This window comes from Orbicella franksi, chromosome 15 (genome assembly GCF_964199315.1).
Source record: "Orbicella franksi chromosome 15, jaOrbFran1.1, whole genome shotgun sequence".
Taxonomy (NCBI): Eukaryota; Metazoa; Cnidaria; class Anthozoa; order Scleractinia; family Merulinidae; genus Orbicella; species Orbicella franksi.
The window spans coordinates 20,751,198-20,770,001 of record NC_138159.1 but is presented as its reverse complement, the minus strand read 5'-3'; the positions used below and the strand labels follow the sequence as shown (position 1 = coordinate 20,770,001).

The following is an 18,804-nucleotide window of genomic DNA, read 5'->3' as shown; positions in this document are numbered from 1 at the left end:
CTAGAAGTTGAAAAATAATCAGCTCTTGTATTGTGCCAAAAGTTTCATTTCTATCCTGACAAGCAGAGGACTAGACAGTTTGAGGACAAGAAATGCAGTTTAAAAAGCCTCGTTAATAAATCAATCCATTTTTATATATTTTTTTAATTTTTTTTTTTTAACTATCGACTTTATTGATCAGATCAAACAGAATTGTCACTTTTTTGAGACTTGATCAAAACACGCGGAATCGATTCATGTAACTTAAGACAAGCAAGCAAGGCACGTGTTTGAAACTTTTTTTCTTTTTACTATAAACGGAAGTTAAAACAGACGACAGTTTCGATTGTCCCTTAAGTTTTCTTGACCAAAACTGAGGGAATTATTAATTAAATCCAGTTAAAGGGAGAGGAATATTGTGATCAATCCAAAAAAAATATGCCCAATTTAAAAAAAAGTGACGTTAGCATTGAACAGTTTCTCGGCATAATATTCTTCGTAGGTAGCAAAAAAAAAAAAAAAAAACGCAGTCATTCGACAGTGCAAGGTTACCTGATCATCAAAAATAGTAAAGTGTAAATCTAGCCTGGGGCAAAACGGCACAATTGCTAATCCACGGCTTTCATCAAGTGTACTGCAATCCCAACCCCGCTATCGTCAAAACGCGTTAAACAGCTTTGTAAGCTTTTAAAACTCTGTTAATCATGAAAAACTGCCTAGTCATCTACAAGAAATGGACATGTGTCTAACGGTTTCCTGAAAAGTCTCCGGTCTGAGCAGAGGTGGGGGAGCCTGTGGCTTTTCAAAAGTTCCTCTTCCTGTTCTCCTGTTACATTAAGGTCATGCCTGTGCGTGTCCGTTGAAAGGAATATTTGTAAAGCCAAATTAGGAATCTTGTATTTGTATCGAGAGACGGTTAGATCAGAAAACTGCTAGACGAGGAAATACCAAAACGGCAAGTCATTTTTTTTAAATATTAGTAAGAAACTCGGCTCGTCGAAGGATAAACAGGTTACTCCACGATAAAAACACGTAGGTGAGGCAATTGTTTATAAATAAGAAAGTAAGAAGCTATATTAGTTTTAACTAGACAAAATATTTGTTCCCAAAGCTCTCATTTTCCGTTAAAAGGTCGCGGTTATATCCTTCTTTAAAGGTTTTAAAAGATCAAAATGATTTCGCTTCGGCTGTTGCCAGTGATCACGGACACTCCATAATCAAACTTAATTGAATACATAGAAGACCGTATACTTTGTTAGCGAAAAATAGGCAGAGGTAAACTAATTATAACGATGCGAATAATGATTTGAAATTCATTTAGAATTTCTAACTGAATATGCATTGCTTATTGCCACGGAAAATAAGTGGTGGTGACTTGACATAAAAAAAAGCTAAACGGATTTTCATAGCTGTCGTGTAAGCTTAGCGAACTAACAACGCCTCTGACATGTTCAATATTGAAACTTACACATATTAAACTGAAAGCCTAAATTGTGCACAGTATGTCAATTAAATTAAAACCCCAACTTCTCAATTCAGATCAAAAAGCGATCGCGTTTGTTTAAGTTTCGGTGTAAATGCTAGTAATCATTTCAAACGCGGTTTTCAGCTTGGTCTACGAAGAAGTTTCGTTCATCAGAAAGCTAAGCCTTGCGGACAAAAAAAACCTTATTTCGCCCCGTTGTTGTTAATCTCTCATTGTAATCGCCAATTGGCTTCCTTTCATTTCAATTTACAGCATTCCACATAATTCGATTCCATATGTGAATCGCTCATGTATGCATAGCGGACCTATTTTGGTTCAAAGCCCAGCACGGGCCTACAGTTACGCATTACGTCAGTTCTGTTCTCGATTTTCTGTGCTGCGCTAATGGCCTTGCCAAATCACGCGATGCTTAGGAACTTTTCCACTGCCGCATCCACTAGTAGGCAGACACCAAAAAGTATCCTTTACGGGATTGATCTTTGTAACTTGCCATTCGCAGTGTAAGCTATGGGTGGCCGCTTTATTTGCAGTGAAAAATCATTCTGGAAGGCAGAGGTGCGAAGTTAAAATCCGATGGAGGCTAATAGGATTTTTTTCTCGGAATGTTCCCTTACGCTTGGGGAGCCAAGAAAGGTAAAGAAAAGTCTTGGAAAGGTATTTATTTGAGCTCAAGGGGGATTTTCTAAAGCCAGCCCTAAGTATTAAAGCTGTCCGCTGAGAGCGTCCGTTAAGAAAGCTCGGACTATAATCGTTTCAATCTCCTTGGCTGAACAATTCTCCCTAACTGTGAAAATTCCTCTTATCGCATACATCTTTCTGTACTATATGACGAGCCGTTTAGAGAGCCTGAGCTCTCTAGAATTCCGAGATAAATATAAAAAAACGTTTTATTGCAAGAGAACAAGAATGAATCACATTAGATCGAGGTTGATCCTAACTCAGATGATTTGGTTGTTCGATGTGTGTGGTGGGTGAAATATCAAATATCAAAACATTGTCCACAAGAAAGACATGTGGCTTGGGCTGCCCTGACTTGTATTCAGTACATCGACTTCTCTGAGTAAAGATCAAGTTTTGTTTGTTATTGTACGGTGTATTGTAAACAGCAAACGGTTACAAACTAAATACAATGAAACAGACTACAAGGCTAAAAGCATCGTTATCATGGTCTGATGGTTGTTACGTCTGAGTCCAACAACACTTATCACGAATCTTGAAAACAGCAGGAGTCATTAGTACTAGCGGTATATAACATTTTTTTATGGTAAATTTAACCCTTTCATGGATATTATATTCCACAAAAAAAATACCCCAGTTATATACAAACAGTATACAGACTTTCATCGCCCTCAGTTTTTATAATTCTGAATTGAGCAATGCCCTTAAGACTACTTAGATGTCTCAGTTAGATGCGTTTGTTTGAAAGGGCCTTTTGATTGCCTAAACGACAGTTTCCCGTTCCCTTTGTTATACTTCGACTCGTAAAATACGTACTGTTTCATATCTCTCCAGCTTGGTTGGGTTGGCTGGAGAACGTTAAACCTTTGGAGCCTCCCAACATAGTCAGAAGTGCTTCCCCACCCCTTCTGAGTTCCCAGCCCCCCACCACCACCATCCTCCACCATCCCTCCTCCGACAATTTTTTTCCTTGGAATAATCAAGAACTAATTAAATTATAAGGAAAATTACTGTAAATCAGAACTTTTTGAACTTTAGTATCGTTTACCAAAACACTGTGTGTAATGAGAAACTGGCTGTCGATTGACAGATCAAGGTTATAGTGACACCCTTTATCGAAAAGGTCAGTGGGTTTTTAGACTAATCATACTTATGTTTTGCTAAGAAATAGACAAGGAAATTAAAACTTCGGGTGTGACTTGCTTGTGACTGCAAAACAAACTGATAACCGGATGTATGACATGATTTTATCTGTTTCGTGGACCGAGCGGAGCTAATTTAGGGCGCTACAATAATAAAGAGATAGAACAATTGCTTGTAAAAATAATAACAGGAATAGGCTACGTGAAGACTTTGCCAACAGACTGAAAACTCAGCTAACAGAGGAATCGGTGGAATACCACTTCTTTTTTATCTAAAGATTGTATATAGAGCCGAGATATAAGATATATTCGATCGTGTTTCAGTCAAAATAAGCAAACTTGAGCCAACTACTCGCCAAGGGTAACTCTTTCAGTTGATATCAGGTTAACTTAGGCAGCTCTCCGTGATCATTGATTATTTTCAACTTTAGCGCAAACACACCCTAACAGGGTCTTAGGCCAACTAAGGCGCCGTAAAGGCTGACATTCTCCCTAAAACTACAGGTTTTGCCAAGCTGAAGATAAAAGAAAGCGGAAGAAATGGATGGTGTGTTTGGAAGTCTTCCCCCTTCTTCAGTGAACTATATCAACCTCAATTCGTTCAATATGGACTATATCAGCCCCGAGGTGCTTCAATATGGAGGTATGTCTCATTGTATTTAATCTTACACGGAAATGTTCTCAAGTGAACTTCCTTTCACGGACATCTCTCGTGTTAATACACGCTATATGAATCACGCACAAAATAACACTTTAACTCAGGGCTTATGTTGTTTAGTGAATGTTATTTTCCACCCAGATGTGTGCGTTTATAGGTGGTGAATCACTGTTTCAACGCTAAAAGTTAAACTTTATGCTTTCGTGTTAGATTACTGTATTCAAGTGTGAATTGTAGACTTAGCCTTAACAAGGAAACAGCTTATCGTTTAATACGGAACAAAGTCATCAGAAAAATGCCAATGTCGCACAAGTTGATTTACGCAATGTCCGTGTTAACTACAGTGCCTGGTGGCGAAGCAAACGTTTATCCCTTCTTCTTTTAAGTGATCCCTTCCGAAATCCACATGAACACTTAAAATTTGACGAGTGTTCAGTTCCTTTCCGTTCACATTTTCTCCCTTTTAGCAGGTTGTTTCCTTAGTTACACTTTTCAGTTTGCGTTTCCGGCAGTATAACAAAACAGTCCGTTGGTGACAAGCAACCAATTTTAAACTACACTGCTTAATTTTTCCGAGAGATTGCTACAATAATCGAGTTAAAGTCGAGGAGGTTTGGCGTCCTCTCGACTGTACCATTGTCTCATCCAACCAAACTAGTATAAGCTACTATAAGCTGGTTAATCTATATCAACGATGTGTGAGAGCTGTGTCACGAGATGTAGAGACAGGTCACGCACTCAGGTGGGCATTCATCTGTACATTTTAGTAACAAATCGCACAAAAGCATTTGTCGCTAGTTCGGTCAAGCAAAGATCTCTAGCTTCCTAGCTTTTTTGAGCTTGGAGTAATGGCGTTCAATTGGACAGTATATTCACCCTACTGGAGTTGTCTGCAATGTTTAGCGCCAAGCCCATTTATGGAAGGTAAATACTGATTTTCAATCTCTTGTGATTTTCAATCTCTTGTTCACTTGTGACTCTCTCCTTTCGCAACACTTGATCGATCAGGGTGAACAGGAAGCAAATTAGAATTTCAAGAGTTATTCGCTTGCAATGGGAAAGAGAAGAAAGGCTAACACTCTAAGTCTATGCAGCAAATTCGTCACGGCGCCAGTAAATTAACGACATATACCTGAAGCTTCTAATTGGGGATTTATTGTTTTAGCTGATGTTGAGCCATTATTGTTCAATTTAATGCTAGTTTTGTTCAATGGCCTCTCGAAATACCAGTTTAGGCTTGGATGTGAGAATTGAGAAGGCACAAATAATGATGATTTGTATTAGCAGCAATTCACTTGCCATCGATGCAGGCCGTTTTTATAGGAAGAATAGAAAGAATTGCCAAGCACGACGAGCTAGCGATGAAATTAAATTATATCAATTCAATTGACTAATTATTTCACGTGCCATTGATAAAGGGTTTTGAAAATTAGCTACTGAAAACAGTACTATGGAGCAAAAGGCACTGATTTACCACTGGTATTTTGGCAAGGAGGAAAGGATTAACAGGGACGACAGACAGGTGATTAAATTGGATCACAATTAGGGGTAATTTTGTGTTAACTAAGCCGGCTTATATTCAGTTTTCAAAACCTCGACTCGGTTTCTCAACGACAAAATAGCAAGAAAGTAGATGAAGAAAGAGAGGGTGAGTAAAAAAGGTATAAGCACAATTAAAAGTGCCTTCCAGCCTAAATATGCAGATAAAACTTATCTTGTTGGCCTGAAAAGTGAGCAGGGCTTAGAAAGGCACACGACTGGCACACGACTGGCACACGACTGGCACACGACTGGCACACGACTGGCACGCGACCAGCACGCTACACACCCCTGGCCCAAAGAAAAGCACATCGGTAACTCCCCGACAGTAGTGTTGGCCTGTTAAAGGGGCGCTGTCAAGGGTTTACTTATAACTGTACAATGCAACACACAGGAAAGTTTCCCTCCCTTCACTTCAGCAAAGACCTTGTTGCAGCATGTAGTTTTACTAAGATTTAGTTAAGGAAGAAATCTGTAATTTAAATGTCAAAACAAAAGAACACTTTTTTTCCCCAGCCAACTTACGGTTCTCCCGTTGACGCATCAATAACACTGAGTAACAGAGATCACTGATATCTTCGCTATACATTTTTTTAAACGACTACCGTATGATATATAATTAAAACGGTTAAATTTACAACTAGAATTGTTTAATTTCAAAGGAATTTGAAAAACTTCGATAAGCCTTCATATGCATGTCTCTATTTTTTTTTCTTTCGAAAATTATTTGGTGAATCTATTTCCATGCTCGCCAGTGTTAGTGATTCCCGCCTTTTTTTATGTGATCATGTCGTTTGTCCTTACTTGTCTACCAAATTAAATCGTTATCGCTGAGTTGGGGAATTAATAAGTCATGCTGAAATACATCACATGCTTCCTAAATCGTTGCATTTGTCACTGTTTAAATAAAGTGTGATATCAAGTTTCTCAAGCTTTCAATGGTTCGAGAGAATGAGAGGTAGAGATATCAGGTGGAAAAGTACAGTAAAATAAATCTGACTGAACTACTTTTGCTTTCAGTAATCGAGAGGTTCGAGAAGTCCAGATTCCGCAATGTTATTTTATCCTTACATATTTGTATTAATTATTTTCTTTCTAGATAGACTAGAGACGTCAATGATAAAGTTAACCAGGGACGGATCCAGGAATTCCTGAAATGGGACGGGGGGGGGGGGGGGTGTTTGTACACCTTACTTTTCAACGCTACTGCGTGGATGGTGAGCACCACAGACTAGAGCTTCTAGTATAGGGGGTCCGGGGCCATGCGCCCGAAAGATATTTCCGATTTTACCCTCTAAACACTCTGACACTTGAAAAACGTTTGTGAAGGCATGATATAAAATCTGGAGTTTCCTTTTTATCAAGCAGGAAATCAAGAATAATAATGCAATTGCCAAATGTGCATTGTTTTAAAATGCTACTCAAAGAGGGGGGGGGGGTGCATCACCCTAAACCCTTCCCTATAACCGCGTCTGTTGATACGTTTAAGACAGCGTTCACACTACGGTGGAGAAATTTGAAAAAGCATCTTCATTTCTCCGGTAAGGCCAGGAGTTAGGCCTGGGTTAGGCCTTCCGTCCACATTAGTCCGTCACGAAAACGTAGCCAAAACGGTTTTCAAACCGGAGGAATTTGAAAACGCCGGTTTTTCGTTTTCGTGCGGACGGAAAACATTTTGCAAACGGAGCTTTTCGAAAACGATGGCGTCACGATAATCACGTGATCTCCCTGACCGAGTTTTCCTCAAACACAAATCCAAAATGACCGGTGACGTGGTTGTTGGGTTTTTAAATTCCTCCGGCGTAGTGTGGACGAGGCCTCAAGTGTCAATACGTAAAAAAGGATTTGAAAGCGTCTGAATGCACAATAATTTATCTCTTTTTCAGTTCCTCCACGGAAACAGCGCCGAGAGCGAACAACGTTCACGAAATCTCAGCTTGAAATTCTGGAAGAGCTCTTCGCAAAAACAAAATATCCTGACGTGTTTATGAGGGAAGAAGTCGCGAATAAAATCAATCTTCCTGAGAGCCGAGTGCAGGTATAAATATCAAATATATCCATGGTATTGCCTAAATTTTATTTGTTTCTTGGCAGGTCAGCTCACTCCATCCTAACTCTCCCGAGATTTTAGCGCATCTGTTACAGGGGGGTGGGGTGGGGTTGTTTTGATACTTTATATGTTAGATATAGTTGAAAATTCTAATTTGGCTCCGAGGCTTGAGGGAATAAAACAATTCATCCCTAAACGAACCTTGATATAAATAATTTTGCCTTATTTCTCTTATCCTTAACTTGAAGCTCGTGTCATTTCTACATTGTTAGATATTAATTACACGTCATGACTTGAGACACGAGAATGGGACACTAAAGCTTTTTCGCATCTTTTTTCAATCAATCAATCAATCAATCAGTCAATCAATTTATTAATGTCATTCGTGGGAAGAGGTTGCCGTCGGTGTCCGAGCCAGGGGTTCATGTACAAAACGCATGACAGAGATAACAATAAAATGAGGGGAAAAAATAGTTAAATATCGCTCATATAGAAAACATTATTTTTTGAGGAAAAAACTAATTGAATATCACTCAAATAGATAAATTATATAAAAGTATAACAGTAAAATATAAAACATGAAATAACATAAAACTAATAAAACAATAATAATTTTAAAAAAAATCAATTTAAGATTGACTGTAGTCTCATTTACAACTAGACCTCAATTTTAGAAGATTAACATTCTCAAAGTTCTTCTGAGTTTCGTTTAAATCAGGTGACTGTTGATGACGTTGATCACTTTGGAAGCTCGGAGCTTAGATTTCATGTACATGTGAAATCATTTTTAAACTTCAAACAGATTGTTTATAAGGTCGCGTATTATATTTTATTATATCTAACTACATTCTATTCTTATTTCTCTTTCGCCAGGTTTGGTTTAAAAATAAACGAGCTAAATATCGACAGCAGAAAAAACAGCAACATCCAATACAAAATAAACCAGAGCCAGAAAAAGGGAAGACATCCCCACACCCACTCCCACCCCCACCGGATCAAGCCAGAGCCGAAGAGAAAATAACCAATGCCCTCGATTTTAGAGGAGTCACATTACCGCAGGCGGATGTGGCAGAGCTGCTAAAGCAAAACTGTCAAACTCTAACAAACATCCAGAGGCAAGGAAGTTATCAGCCTTCCCGGTCAGTCAATAACAACTTTGAGAGCCTTCTGGCGGACCTAACTTCCGCTGCAATGCAACCAGCCCAACTTCATTCAAGCAAAGTGCAAGGGTTCCCAAATGCTGCTAACCTTGGTGCGCCGATCTCGAGCAATATGGCAATTAACCCAGGTATACAAGCCAATTATTTCACGTCGGTTACCATGCAACACTAATTTGACTGACGAAATATTATATTAAGGTCAAGAATTGACCGCGTTCAGAACGATGGAAACTGAAAATAACAATTTACTCGCATAGAAAAATGCCAGAGAGGTTATTACGCATTATACAAATGACAAATGACATCCCGGTCGCTCATATCCCAGAATATAGCAAAGAATAGTCTTTTCCCGCATTCAACTTCGGAGCGAACGTCCAATAGCACCAGAGCGAGGCTGGGGTGGGCATTTTCATACATTTGCTGCATTTTTGTCCACCATAACCTCGACTCGGTGCCATTGTTTGTTAGAATGTAAGAAAGGTCTATAGTCCTCTCTCGATTTAACCAAGTTTCCGTTAAATAAAAAAGCCCAAGAAAGGATCTGTACAGTGTTAGTCTCCATCTCAATATTAGCAAATACAAGTGAGAATGAAACTATCGAAGACTATGTTTATTGTTTCATCTTACTTTCCTGAACTTTTCTGCTGGCATGTGTGATGTATTTTCACATTGAGTTTAACACTGTACTAATGAGCCTTGGGTTTTCTTATTCAGCGGTCCCTGTTAAGCCGAAACAGGGCACTTAAATTTACTTGGTGAGCTAAATATCGACAGCAAAAAAAAAAAAAAAAAAGAAAAAAGAAAAAAGAAAAAAACAGTAACATCCAATACAAAATAAACCAGACGCAGAAAAAAGAAGGACATCCCCACCCCCACCAGATCAAGCCAGAGCCACCAAAAAAATAACCACCACCCTCGATTTTAGAGGAGTCACATTACCGCAGGCGGATGTGACAGAGCTAAAGCAAAACTGTCAAACTCTAGCAAACATCCAGGGGCAAGGAAGTTATCAACCTTCCCGATCAGTCAGTGACATCTTTGAGAGCCCTCTGCCAGACTTGACTTCCGCTGCAATCCATCCCACCAACTTCATTCAGTTTCATTCAGGTTTATATTGTTTAACAATATTATTTACACTTTTAGTACTGAGTACTTAGATATAACATGTACTTCTAACCAATTCGGTGATCTGTCTATATATGACGTCCTGGACTCTTTTATATTATGATTATTTTGTGTTTACATGTAATTATTTTTAGTACCATGAATTGTAATAAAGTAAAGTAACACTCGCCCTTCTATTTGGTTTCGATACGTTGACGATACCTTCACCTTGTTCGACAGTAAAAACACAGCAACTTAGTTTCTACACTGCACTACCTTACCTCCGTAACTGTCACGTAAATATCAAAATTACCGTTGAATTCGAAGAGAACAACACAATCCCTTTCCTGGACATTCTCATCGAACGCCACAGTGATACTTTCTCAACATCTATTTACCCGAAAGAAGACCTTTACTAGCCTGTCCACAAAATGGGACTTCTTCACACCTAGGAAATACAAAATAAACCTCATCCGCACGCACACTTTTCGTTGTTTACGCAAGTTTTCGACACCTTCTCTTTTGCGCTCTTCTTTGAACGAACTGAGGAAGTTGTTGTTACGAAATAGTTACCCGAAAGTAAACTAAAGAAAAGTAAAGAGCGCTCATTTTCCCACCACCGGTCCCAGGACCAAATAATCTGTTAAAAGCCTCCTTTGAGCGGGGCATGTTTCAGAACCAACTGAAAAGAACACAATTCAGTTGAGGTTTGTTTGGCTCCGAGTAGTTGAAAGCGTCAAATTTTAAGTGTAAAAATATGCTATGAGGACGGAATAAATATCGTCTGCCATGACCGTTATCAATAATTTAAATAAGTACAAGAAGCTCTTCAGACCTGGACTTAAAAATTTAACACGACAACCAAACAATCAAAAGGTGCTCTTAAGAGTAATAAGGTCTTTAATGTTCTTTAATTTTGCTCTCCTTGAGCTAGTTTTCATTGTAAATTTCTTTCTTTGCTTTGGTTCGAACCCAGTGGCTTGATTGCTACTTATCAGGTCAAAAGTGGGTGAAAATAAAAGTCGCTCGAGGTGTATGCATGTTAGCCAGGCGCAAAAAAACGGCAAGCGAAAACATAGGGGAGAAGCGCGGCGACAGAAAGCGAGAAAGAGAAAGCTCTCGGCACACCATCTTTCTCCATTTTTCGCACTGCTTCCCAACCTAACTATGCCCCAACTGAACGCCTGGAAAAGGCCACATGAAGGTGAATAAAGGTCGTATGAAGTCGTAGGAAAGATAATAATGGTGTATGAAGGCACTGAGATCAGATGTATATTGAGTCAAGGGAGGAAATCTGCCCAACATCATAAACGTGAACAAAACACGGGAATCTTGCCATTCGTCTTACAATATATCGCGCATCAGTGCTAAACTATAAATGCTCAATTGGCATTTAATTTAGCAACAATCAGAATGTTCAAAAGGTCCCTCCATCGTCTCGCACTAAAGGAACAGATCATTAACAGAAGCTCAAATAGTATTTTTCGAGTGGGGAGAATTCGCTGAGCGATGTGAATGCAGGCGCAGGGTAGCACCGGCGGAACCAAGATGGCCGCCATTTGGGGGAGAAAGTCTTCGTTTTCAACTCACTTCCTAGACTTTCTAAAAGTCGTTTCCAATAATTCTTCCCTGGCTCGACGAATAAATGAAGGATTGTTAAAGTAAAGTTCGACTCGTTGCAAGTCTACTCACGGCCGTGCAGCGCACAGTTTACGCGAAGTCAAATAAACCGACGGCTGTTTACTCTTCGAGACGTCTTTACCACCAAAACGGCGCTCTCCGCGGGATCCACCATGCGATAAAGAATTAAGATGGAGTACAGATTCCTCAAAAGAGTAAGCGGAATTTTCTTTTATTCTCCCAGAGTTAAAAGGTTGCTCTCGCAGAAATGTGTTTTGAAATGGGCCATTCCATTTATTATCCGCACCCCCACCCCACCGCCCCCCACGCTGTTGAGGAGCCTTCAATTTTACCTCCTCAGAAAAGTAAACTTGTTATCCCCTAAGAAAGGAAGTTCAAAGTGCCAACACACTTCCCCCTTCAAAATTTATTAAAAGATCAAGTTCAAGGTGTCGCCACAGCTGCCCCGTCAGAAACAGCCTTTATAGACTCCCCTTCCCCTTCAGATTTCCTAGGTCCTCAATAGGGTGGGTGGGGGGGGGGGGGGGGGGTTGGGGAAGGTGCGGATGAAAAATGGAATGGCCCAATGAAAGCAAACGATACATAATGTACAGGTACTGTAAGTCCTTCAAATGGGACGGTCCATTTTTTAATTAAGGATTCTGGTCTCACTTAGGCTGTTTGTGACAAAATGCCTTTATTTTTAGCTATCTTTAAGGGTGCGCTCTATGAAACAATAGCAAAACAAACGCTCTTATTTCCATTTGTAGGCTCAATTTCCACCAGTCTCTCAAGTTCAATCTACTAGCACAGGCTCCTTTCCTGAACAGCGGCTGGTAATCAAGCCTGTTCCGTCAAATTTTCTGACAACCATCCCCGCCCTTGTCATTTGGGAGCCTCCCCAGCAAAGGACATACACAATCATCAATGCCGTCTTCGTCTATTTGCCACCATCTTACATACATACATATACATACATATATATACATTAGCACTTTATTTACACACGGTAGAAGCATCATTTACAAGATTGAGATATATTTAAAAAAAAAAAACAAACTGATTTACATGTTTACCGTGTGGGAGTACCAGGAGGACAGTTGGCGATTTTATCTCATATCTAAAGTTAATAAAAGATCTAATGGCTCTGACGTTAGGTGGAAGGCTATTCAAATGTGCCCCACTGTAGCAGAAACTACGTTTCAAAAAATAGGCATGGGGCTTAGACAGAGCCAATTTGTTTTCACTATTTCTAAGTCCATAGTCTGTGCTGAATGGTTTAAATAGACCTTTCAGGTACTCTGGAGACTGATCATTCAAAGTTTTAAACATCAATTTCAATTTTTCCTTTTTCTTCTGTGTTGTGTTGCAGCTGATGGCTGACCTTCCTCTATTTTAAATGAGCCTCCCCACCTTTTTTTCATCAGGCTTGTTCCACTTCTACCTAGCGAGTCTCGGGTTCGGATTTTCTTTAATTGTTCAAGTCCTGGTCTCAGATCTTCAAACAGAGGGGATACTGACACTGCAGAGGGATGTGACTTGTCAGATCTGCCACTGTATAGCTGCACAAGTAACCTCAGTTAGTAACTACTGTAAACTTCCGAAAATAATGACCCCCAAAAGTAATGTCAAACAATTGTGACCACTAAAAAATCCCATTTAATATAACGTTTTTTTGGTCCCTAAAAGTAACAACTGCTCAAGGTAACAAGCCCCAAAGGCTGCTAATTCTGAGAGTAACAAGGGTTGAACATTACGTTCGGAAGTTTACAATACTGTGACAGTGGTTTTAGATGGTAAATAAAAAAATGTCATAACTCCTGATATTAAAATTAATTATCTCTTTTTGCATTTTTAAGGATCTGAAGGGTTAGGTCAGGGACTAAGCTGTCCCTTACATGCTCGCACTGGTATGGTTTTTGCAACAGGAAAGTTCATGGAGGCGAAAATGTGGTTTAGTGAACTGGTAAGCTCTTTGGTGAAGTTATGCCAGATATATGAATCACAAGGAACTACCAGCCTGCTTGAAAATGCAAAGGTGTAGGAAATGTACAAAGAAGCTACACAAAGTGGACCCAGTGAGCCTCTCTAGATAACACAGTTTCAGCAAATGTGGAAAAGTAGTTTTCCTGTAGTAATAATTCCTAACGTTAGAATGTTGCATGTATACATGTACATCACCATTACTAGCTTTTTATCTTATCTTAAGGGAGTAAATTCCTAGATAAGAAGAACGTTTTATTTTGAGAGAACACATTGTGGTAAATTACATCATTAAGTGAGCCTAGTATTGATTTTTGCACCCCCACCCCCCTCCCTCCCCCAACATTTTGCTACTTTTATTGTTGGAAACAGAGAAATTGTTACACCAAATGCGGTGTTTGTCTGCTTATCAATGAGCATATCAGAGCTACGCACAACAAGGAGAAACGACGAACTTAGACAGACAGAAAGCAACTCCATACGGAATATTCCATTTGTGAAAGATGTATCATATTACTAAATGAGCACATAAATAACAGATGGTCCTGATTGGATCACTGGCGAATATTTCCTGAAACACTATAATCACATTTCCAAGTACAAATTTAAATGGAGAACTATTCTTTTCTTCTCCAGACTCAGGCTAGGGCTGTCCATCACCAACATTAAGAAAACAGAAAACACAAGGATAACCTAATATAGATGTAACTACGCTTTTGCAGTGGTTAAAACAGAAGAAATTATGTTTAGAAACACCTTTTGTCCTGTTAAGTGTGTGTGCTTTTTAGTGGGAAAATCCCATCCTACGTTGCAGCTGCAAGGTTCACTGCAAGATACTGGGTATGCTATTTGCTACGATTTGCCACTATTTGCTACTGTTTGCCACTATTTGAGACTGTTCGCCATTATTCGCACTATTTGAGACTATTCGCACTATTAGTACTATTTGCTATTCGTTATTCGCGATTATTCGCTGTTCGCTATTTGCGACTATTTGCAATTCGCTATTAGGATTTTCCAGACAACCCTGCTTCAGGCAACAACCGTGTGACAACTTGATGACTCTGGTGACACTGCTGTCTGCTGTCTGCTTTTTAAATTTTTTTTCATATTTTTTTCATAAGGTCTCAATGTGGTCAATCTGAAAGTTAAGAGAAATCTTGTTCTTTAAAATTGCCAATTTAACCCTTTGATACCAAACTTTCGCCAAAAATACCATTTTTAACCACTTAGTCAGGTTTTTTGGCTGCCATGATGCTAAATAAAGTTAGTAAGTTTTGCTAAGAAAGCTTTTTTTTTACCAAAAGGAGAGATTTTTTTAGGATTACATACAAAATTGAGCATGCGGGCATGCGCATAAGCCAAAATTTGGACTTTTTTTTTGCCATTAACCGTTCTCAATTTTGTTTGTTGCTCCTTTCCTTTCTTTTTTTCTCGGCCCTTTTACTCTGGCTACCTTTTGCGTTGCATATTCTTTCTGGCTGCTGTGAAAAGTTGGATGTTAATTGTGGGCGAAGCCTAGAAATGGACCTTGATCAATCATAGACGTAGTGGACCATTTTACCACCACTTTTGCACCAAAACTGATAAGTCAATCGTTGTTTTTCGATTTGCAACGTCAGAATGTCATTGATATCTAAACCGGACCATTGTACGGAAAGGCCTAGCCTAGTCTACTATCTGCTTATCAAGAATATCTGATGACATTTAAATTGATGATGTCACAAGTGATGCAAAGAACACGACCATTAATTACACAGATATATGGATAATTGGGGCTCAAAAGGTTAACAAATAGATTCCATGTTGCTGTGCATCTGTTCAGTAGTAGATCACAGATGAGGTCAAAATATGGTAAAAAAATATACAGTGCATGAGATGACAGTTGAGTGCGTCACTGATGTTCTTACCACATTTTGATGTCTTCTGTGATCTTTTACTGAACAAGCACATGGCAACATGGAATCAGTTTTAACCAGTGGAGAAGCAAAGAAATGTTTTAATAGGTCCATTTGATCACAAGTGAGAACTAATAAAAATGTGAGAATAATTTGACCTACATAATTTAGGTTATATGGACACCTGAAGCAAAACTGTCAATAGTTAAAGTTCTATTGGTTCTAAAGTTAAAAATAGATCAGTCAGGGGGTTATGAGACAATACTAAAACAAACATTGAGTTCCCAGGGTAATAATATTATAATTGTTAAATGGGAATTGGCTGAACCAGATAGCTATGTTTTTTTAGGTCCAAACTTGTGTGCTTCAATTTAACTTGATATATTAGGCAGATGAATCAGTTTGACCTACAAAACTAATGTTTTTTTTTGTTTGATCAAGGGATCTGTAACACTGGGAAGATAAGAGGAGAGGGATTGTGACTTACATGAAGACCCCTAACAATTTCTGGAGACTCAAATTAAGCATCGTATCTTAACGATCACTGAGCTGGACTATCAGACAGCAGTATGGTAAGTGCACATATTGGCCTGTGATCACAGAGGTTACTAGGAACATTTCAGTTCTAGATGTACAATACAACAAAAAAGATTAGTCTAACATCACAATCACACTAACAAGATATCATCTAATAAACTTGTTTAGGAACATGGATGTTTTGCATGTACCAAATGGACCTTTTGAACAAGAAATATGTGTATAATGAAAGAACTGGCCCAGATTGGGATTGGTTCTATCCAACAAATTCTCTATCTGAATTTTTTGATTGGTGAAGCAAAGAATAGGTCACACACACACACACACACACACACACACACACACACACACACACACACAAAAAAAAAAAAAAAAAAAAAAAAAAAAAACAAGTTACAAGATAAGACTCCTTTTTTGGAGCCTGGACTGTCTGCATGTGCTGAATGGATCTCGAGCTTTGTACAAGAGATGACTGTAAGAACTGACCTGTAAAAGGGTGGTTCCACCCAGCAAATTCTCTTCCTCAGTTTTTTGGACTGTGAGGCAGAGACTTAGTCCCACAAAAAAGGCGAAAAATTAGGGCTTGTTTTGGAACCTGGACTGTCTTCATAGGCTTAATGGATCTTGAGCTTTGAACAAGAGATGGGTGTAAGAACTGACTTGTAAAAGGGTTGGTTCCACCTAGCAAATTCTCTTGGACCTCACTTTGTTGGTCTGTGACGTAGAGACTTGGTCCCACAAAACAGGTGAAAAATGAGAACTTGTTTCGGAACCTGGACTGTCTGCATGTGCTGAATGGATCAGTTGAGCTTTGTACAAGAGATATCTTGGGTAAAAGAACTGACCTGTCAAAGGGTTGGTTTCACCCAGCAAATTCTCTTCCTGAGTTTCGTGATCTGTTAGGCCCAGACTTGGTCCCATAAGAAACAGGTGAAAAATAAGAACTTGTATTGGAGCCTGGACTGTCTTCATGCGCTGAATGGATCTTGAGCTTTGTACAGGAAATGGGTGTAAAGACTGACCTGTAAAAGGGTTGGTTCCACCCAGCAAATTCTCTTCCTGAGTTTCTTGATCTGTGATGCAAAGACTTGGTCCCACAAGAAAGATACAAAATAAGGACTTGTTTTGGAATCTGGACTATCAAATGGATTTGGGCTTTTTACAAGAGATGGGTGTAAGAACTGACTTGCAAAAGGGTTGCTTCCACCCAGCAAATTCAGATTCTGTGAAGAGCCCAAAGATCATCTACGTAGGAGGTTAGAACAGAAATGTAGTTACCCATTTATACTCTTAGGCTGAGACAGCCGCTGTCTGAGAGTAAAGTGTCTTAACAGAGTACACTGGCCAGGTTCCTTGGGTTAGGAACCAGTTAGCACACCATGCCAGCCATAGATCCTTTGCGTAAATGGCGCCTAAATTTGAATGACAATAGTTGACACATCCTTAGCCTCGTACTCATGTTTCAAGACAAAGAATTTTTCTTTACATGAATGTGAGGCTAATGATGTGTAAGTATTGTCATTTAAATGTAGGCGCCATTTATGCAAAGGGTCTATTAATCATTTGATCTTAATCTTTCTGATCTTTCTCTTTTTCAGGTGGAGACAAATCAGGACAAAGCAAGAAGAGGATGAACACATTCACCATCATTAGAGATGGATGATTTTATTGCAGTCCAGGACCCAGGTAAACACGTGTTCTTATGCACAAAACGTAAGCTGGCTTAGATTCTCAATTATCCTCCTGAAGCTGAATCTGAGTGCACTCTTGACAACTTGCACAGCTTTCTAAATTCCATACTATTTTTAGATTAATCTACATTGAAAGGAGCTCTATTGGGTCTGTTTAATTATCTTTAGTTGTTTCACTGTGATTTCCTTCGTTTCGACATGCTCCGAGTAAAATATAATAGCCGAACGCTCGCATGTGAACAAAAACAAAGGTGTGTCTGACTAGGGCCCTCTAAGTAGAATTTTCTGTCGTTCGCTGATTCTTTTCGGGAGGGTGGAGTAAATAACTATAATAATTTTTCAGCGGATTAGCTGCGATTGAATCTCGTTTTCATTCACTTTTCTTATGATAACATAACTCAGGAGAAAATGCGTGAAATACTATTCAAAATATAGAAACAATCCCCTTGTTTTTTCGAGTGATGGGAACGCGAGGCGCAAGCGAATGTTTCAACGTCTTTTTCGTGTTCGTCAAACTTTCACAAGTGTTTCTGTAATTTGATAGAAACACGGAGAAAGTGTTTGATATTTCGTTGCGAAAATGTTGCGAGAGTAAGAGAGGAAAATTATTCGTTTGTTTCGGTTGATCAAAATGTGAATTTTCTTTGCTCGTGCCTTCATTGTTCTATAGGGCCTTGGTCACTTGTGGTCATGTGACAAAGCAGACGCGATTGCCGTTTGAGAATGTTATAAACGTTTTGAAATAATTTAAGAACTATGGCTCCTACTGTGAACACCAAAAAAATATGAATCGCCCCACGTGGATATTTTGGTAACCTTGCTTAGCTGCTGTCAAATAATTATAAATTTAATCCGGTGGACCTTCATCTCAATGCTGATTTACCGCCCTGACTGAGTTGAATTGTAATCAGTCCAAGAAATTACTAGTCAACCACGGACAGTTCCTCTTTGGTTGTTTATTTTTTATTTTTTATTTTTTAATTCTATCTCAATTTTGAAAGGGGTACAAACAGTAAACAAGCGCGTCCATTGGAAAAAAAAAAAAGATATAAAAAGGAAAGAAAAAGGAAAAATAAAGACGCGAGCTGTATTTGAACCTGTGACGGTTTTGAATTCCGGATTGAATAGCGACAGTGATCTCCAGTACACCACGCAGTACACATCTGATTGTCTACACAAACAATAGACCTATTTCGCTTGGGCAGTTTGTTGTCCCATTACAGACCACGTGATATTCTCTAGAGAATTGTTCTTTTATCCATCTAAAAATTATTTATTC

At 39.0% G+C, this 18,804-nt stretch overlaps 2 protein-coding genes and 1 long non-coding RNA gene across 6 annotated transcripts in view; 2 read left to right on the top strand and 1 right to left on the bottom strand.

Moving 5' to 3' along the window:
* Nucleotides 1-17,426, bottom strand: part of LOC145470825 (homeobox protein otx5-B-like) — a 95,996-nt gene extending 78,570 nt beyond the window's left edge. Inside the window, exon 1 of the mRNA XM_081454690.1 lies at nucleotides 16,148-17,426. The gene's annotated coding sequence lies outside the window, so the exon portion shown is untranslated. The remainder of the gene's footprint in view (nucleotides 1-16,147) is intronic.
* On the top strand, nucleotides 493-10,492 carry LOC145470824 (uncharacterized). 4 transcript variants are annotated; one of them, XM_081454684.1, is made up of 4 exons: nucleotides 493-1,011; nucleotides 3,790-3,928; nucleotides 7,369-7,520; nucleotides 8,406-10,491. In XM_081454684.1, the coding sequence occupies exons 2-4, from the start codon at nucleotides 3,826-3,828 to the stop codon at nucleotides 8,862-8,864; spliced, it is 714 nt and encodes a 237-aa protein (XP_081310810.1). In that variant the 5' UTR covers nucleotides 493-1,011; nucleotides 3,790-3,825; the 3' UTR covers nucleotides 8,865-10,491. The 4 variants fall into 4 exon arrangements, with proteins under 4 accessions (XP_081310810.1, XP_081310809.1, XP_081310811.1 ...); XM_081454683.1 differs by having other exon boundaries at nucleotides 493-1,015; XM_081454685.1 differs by lacking the exon at nucleotides 493-1,011 and adding an exon at nucleotides 1,631-2,098.
* Nucleotides 12,816-18,498, top strand: LOC145469301 (uncharacterized). Its single transcript, XR_014042296.1, has 5 exons — nucleotides 12,816-12,874; nucleotides 12,925-12,995; nucleotides 13,276-13,382; nucleotides 15,739-15,869; nucleotides 17,433-18,498. It is a non-coding gene; the product is annotated as an uncharacterized LOC145469301 (long non-coding RNA).
* Nucleotides 18,499-18,804: the final 306 nt, after the last annotated feature.

Coding starts and splice junctions, on each gene's coding strand:
- LOC145470824 (XM_081454684.1), top strand. CDS start 3,826: ATGGATGGTGTGTTTGGAAGTCTTCCCCCTTCTTCAGTGAACTATATC. Junction 3,929..7,368: donor CGAGGTGCTTCAATATGGAG/GTATGTCTCATT, acceptor TCTCTTTTTCAG/TTCCTCCACGGAAACAGCGC. Junction 7,521..8,405: donor TTCCTGAGAGCCGAGTGCAG/GTATAAATATCA, acceptor CTCTTTCGCCAG/GTTTGGTTTAAAAATAAACG.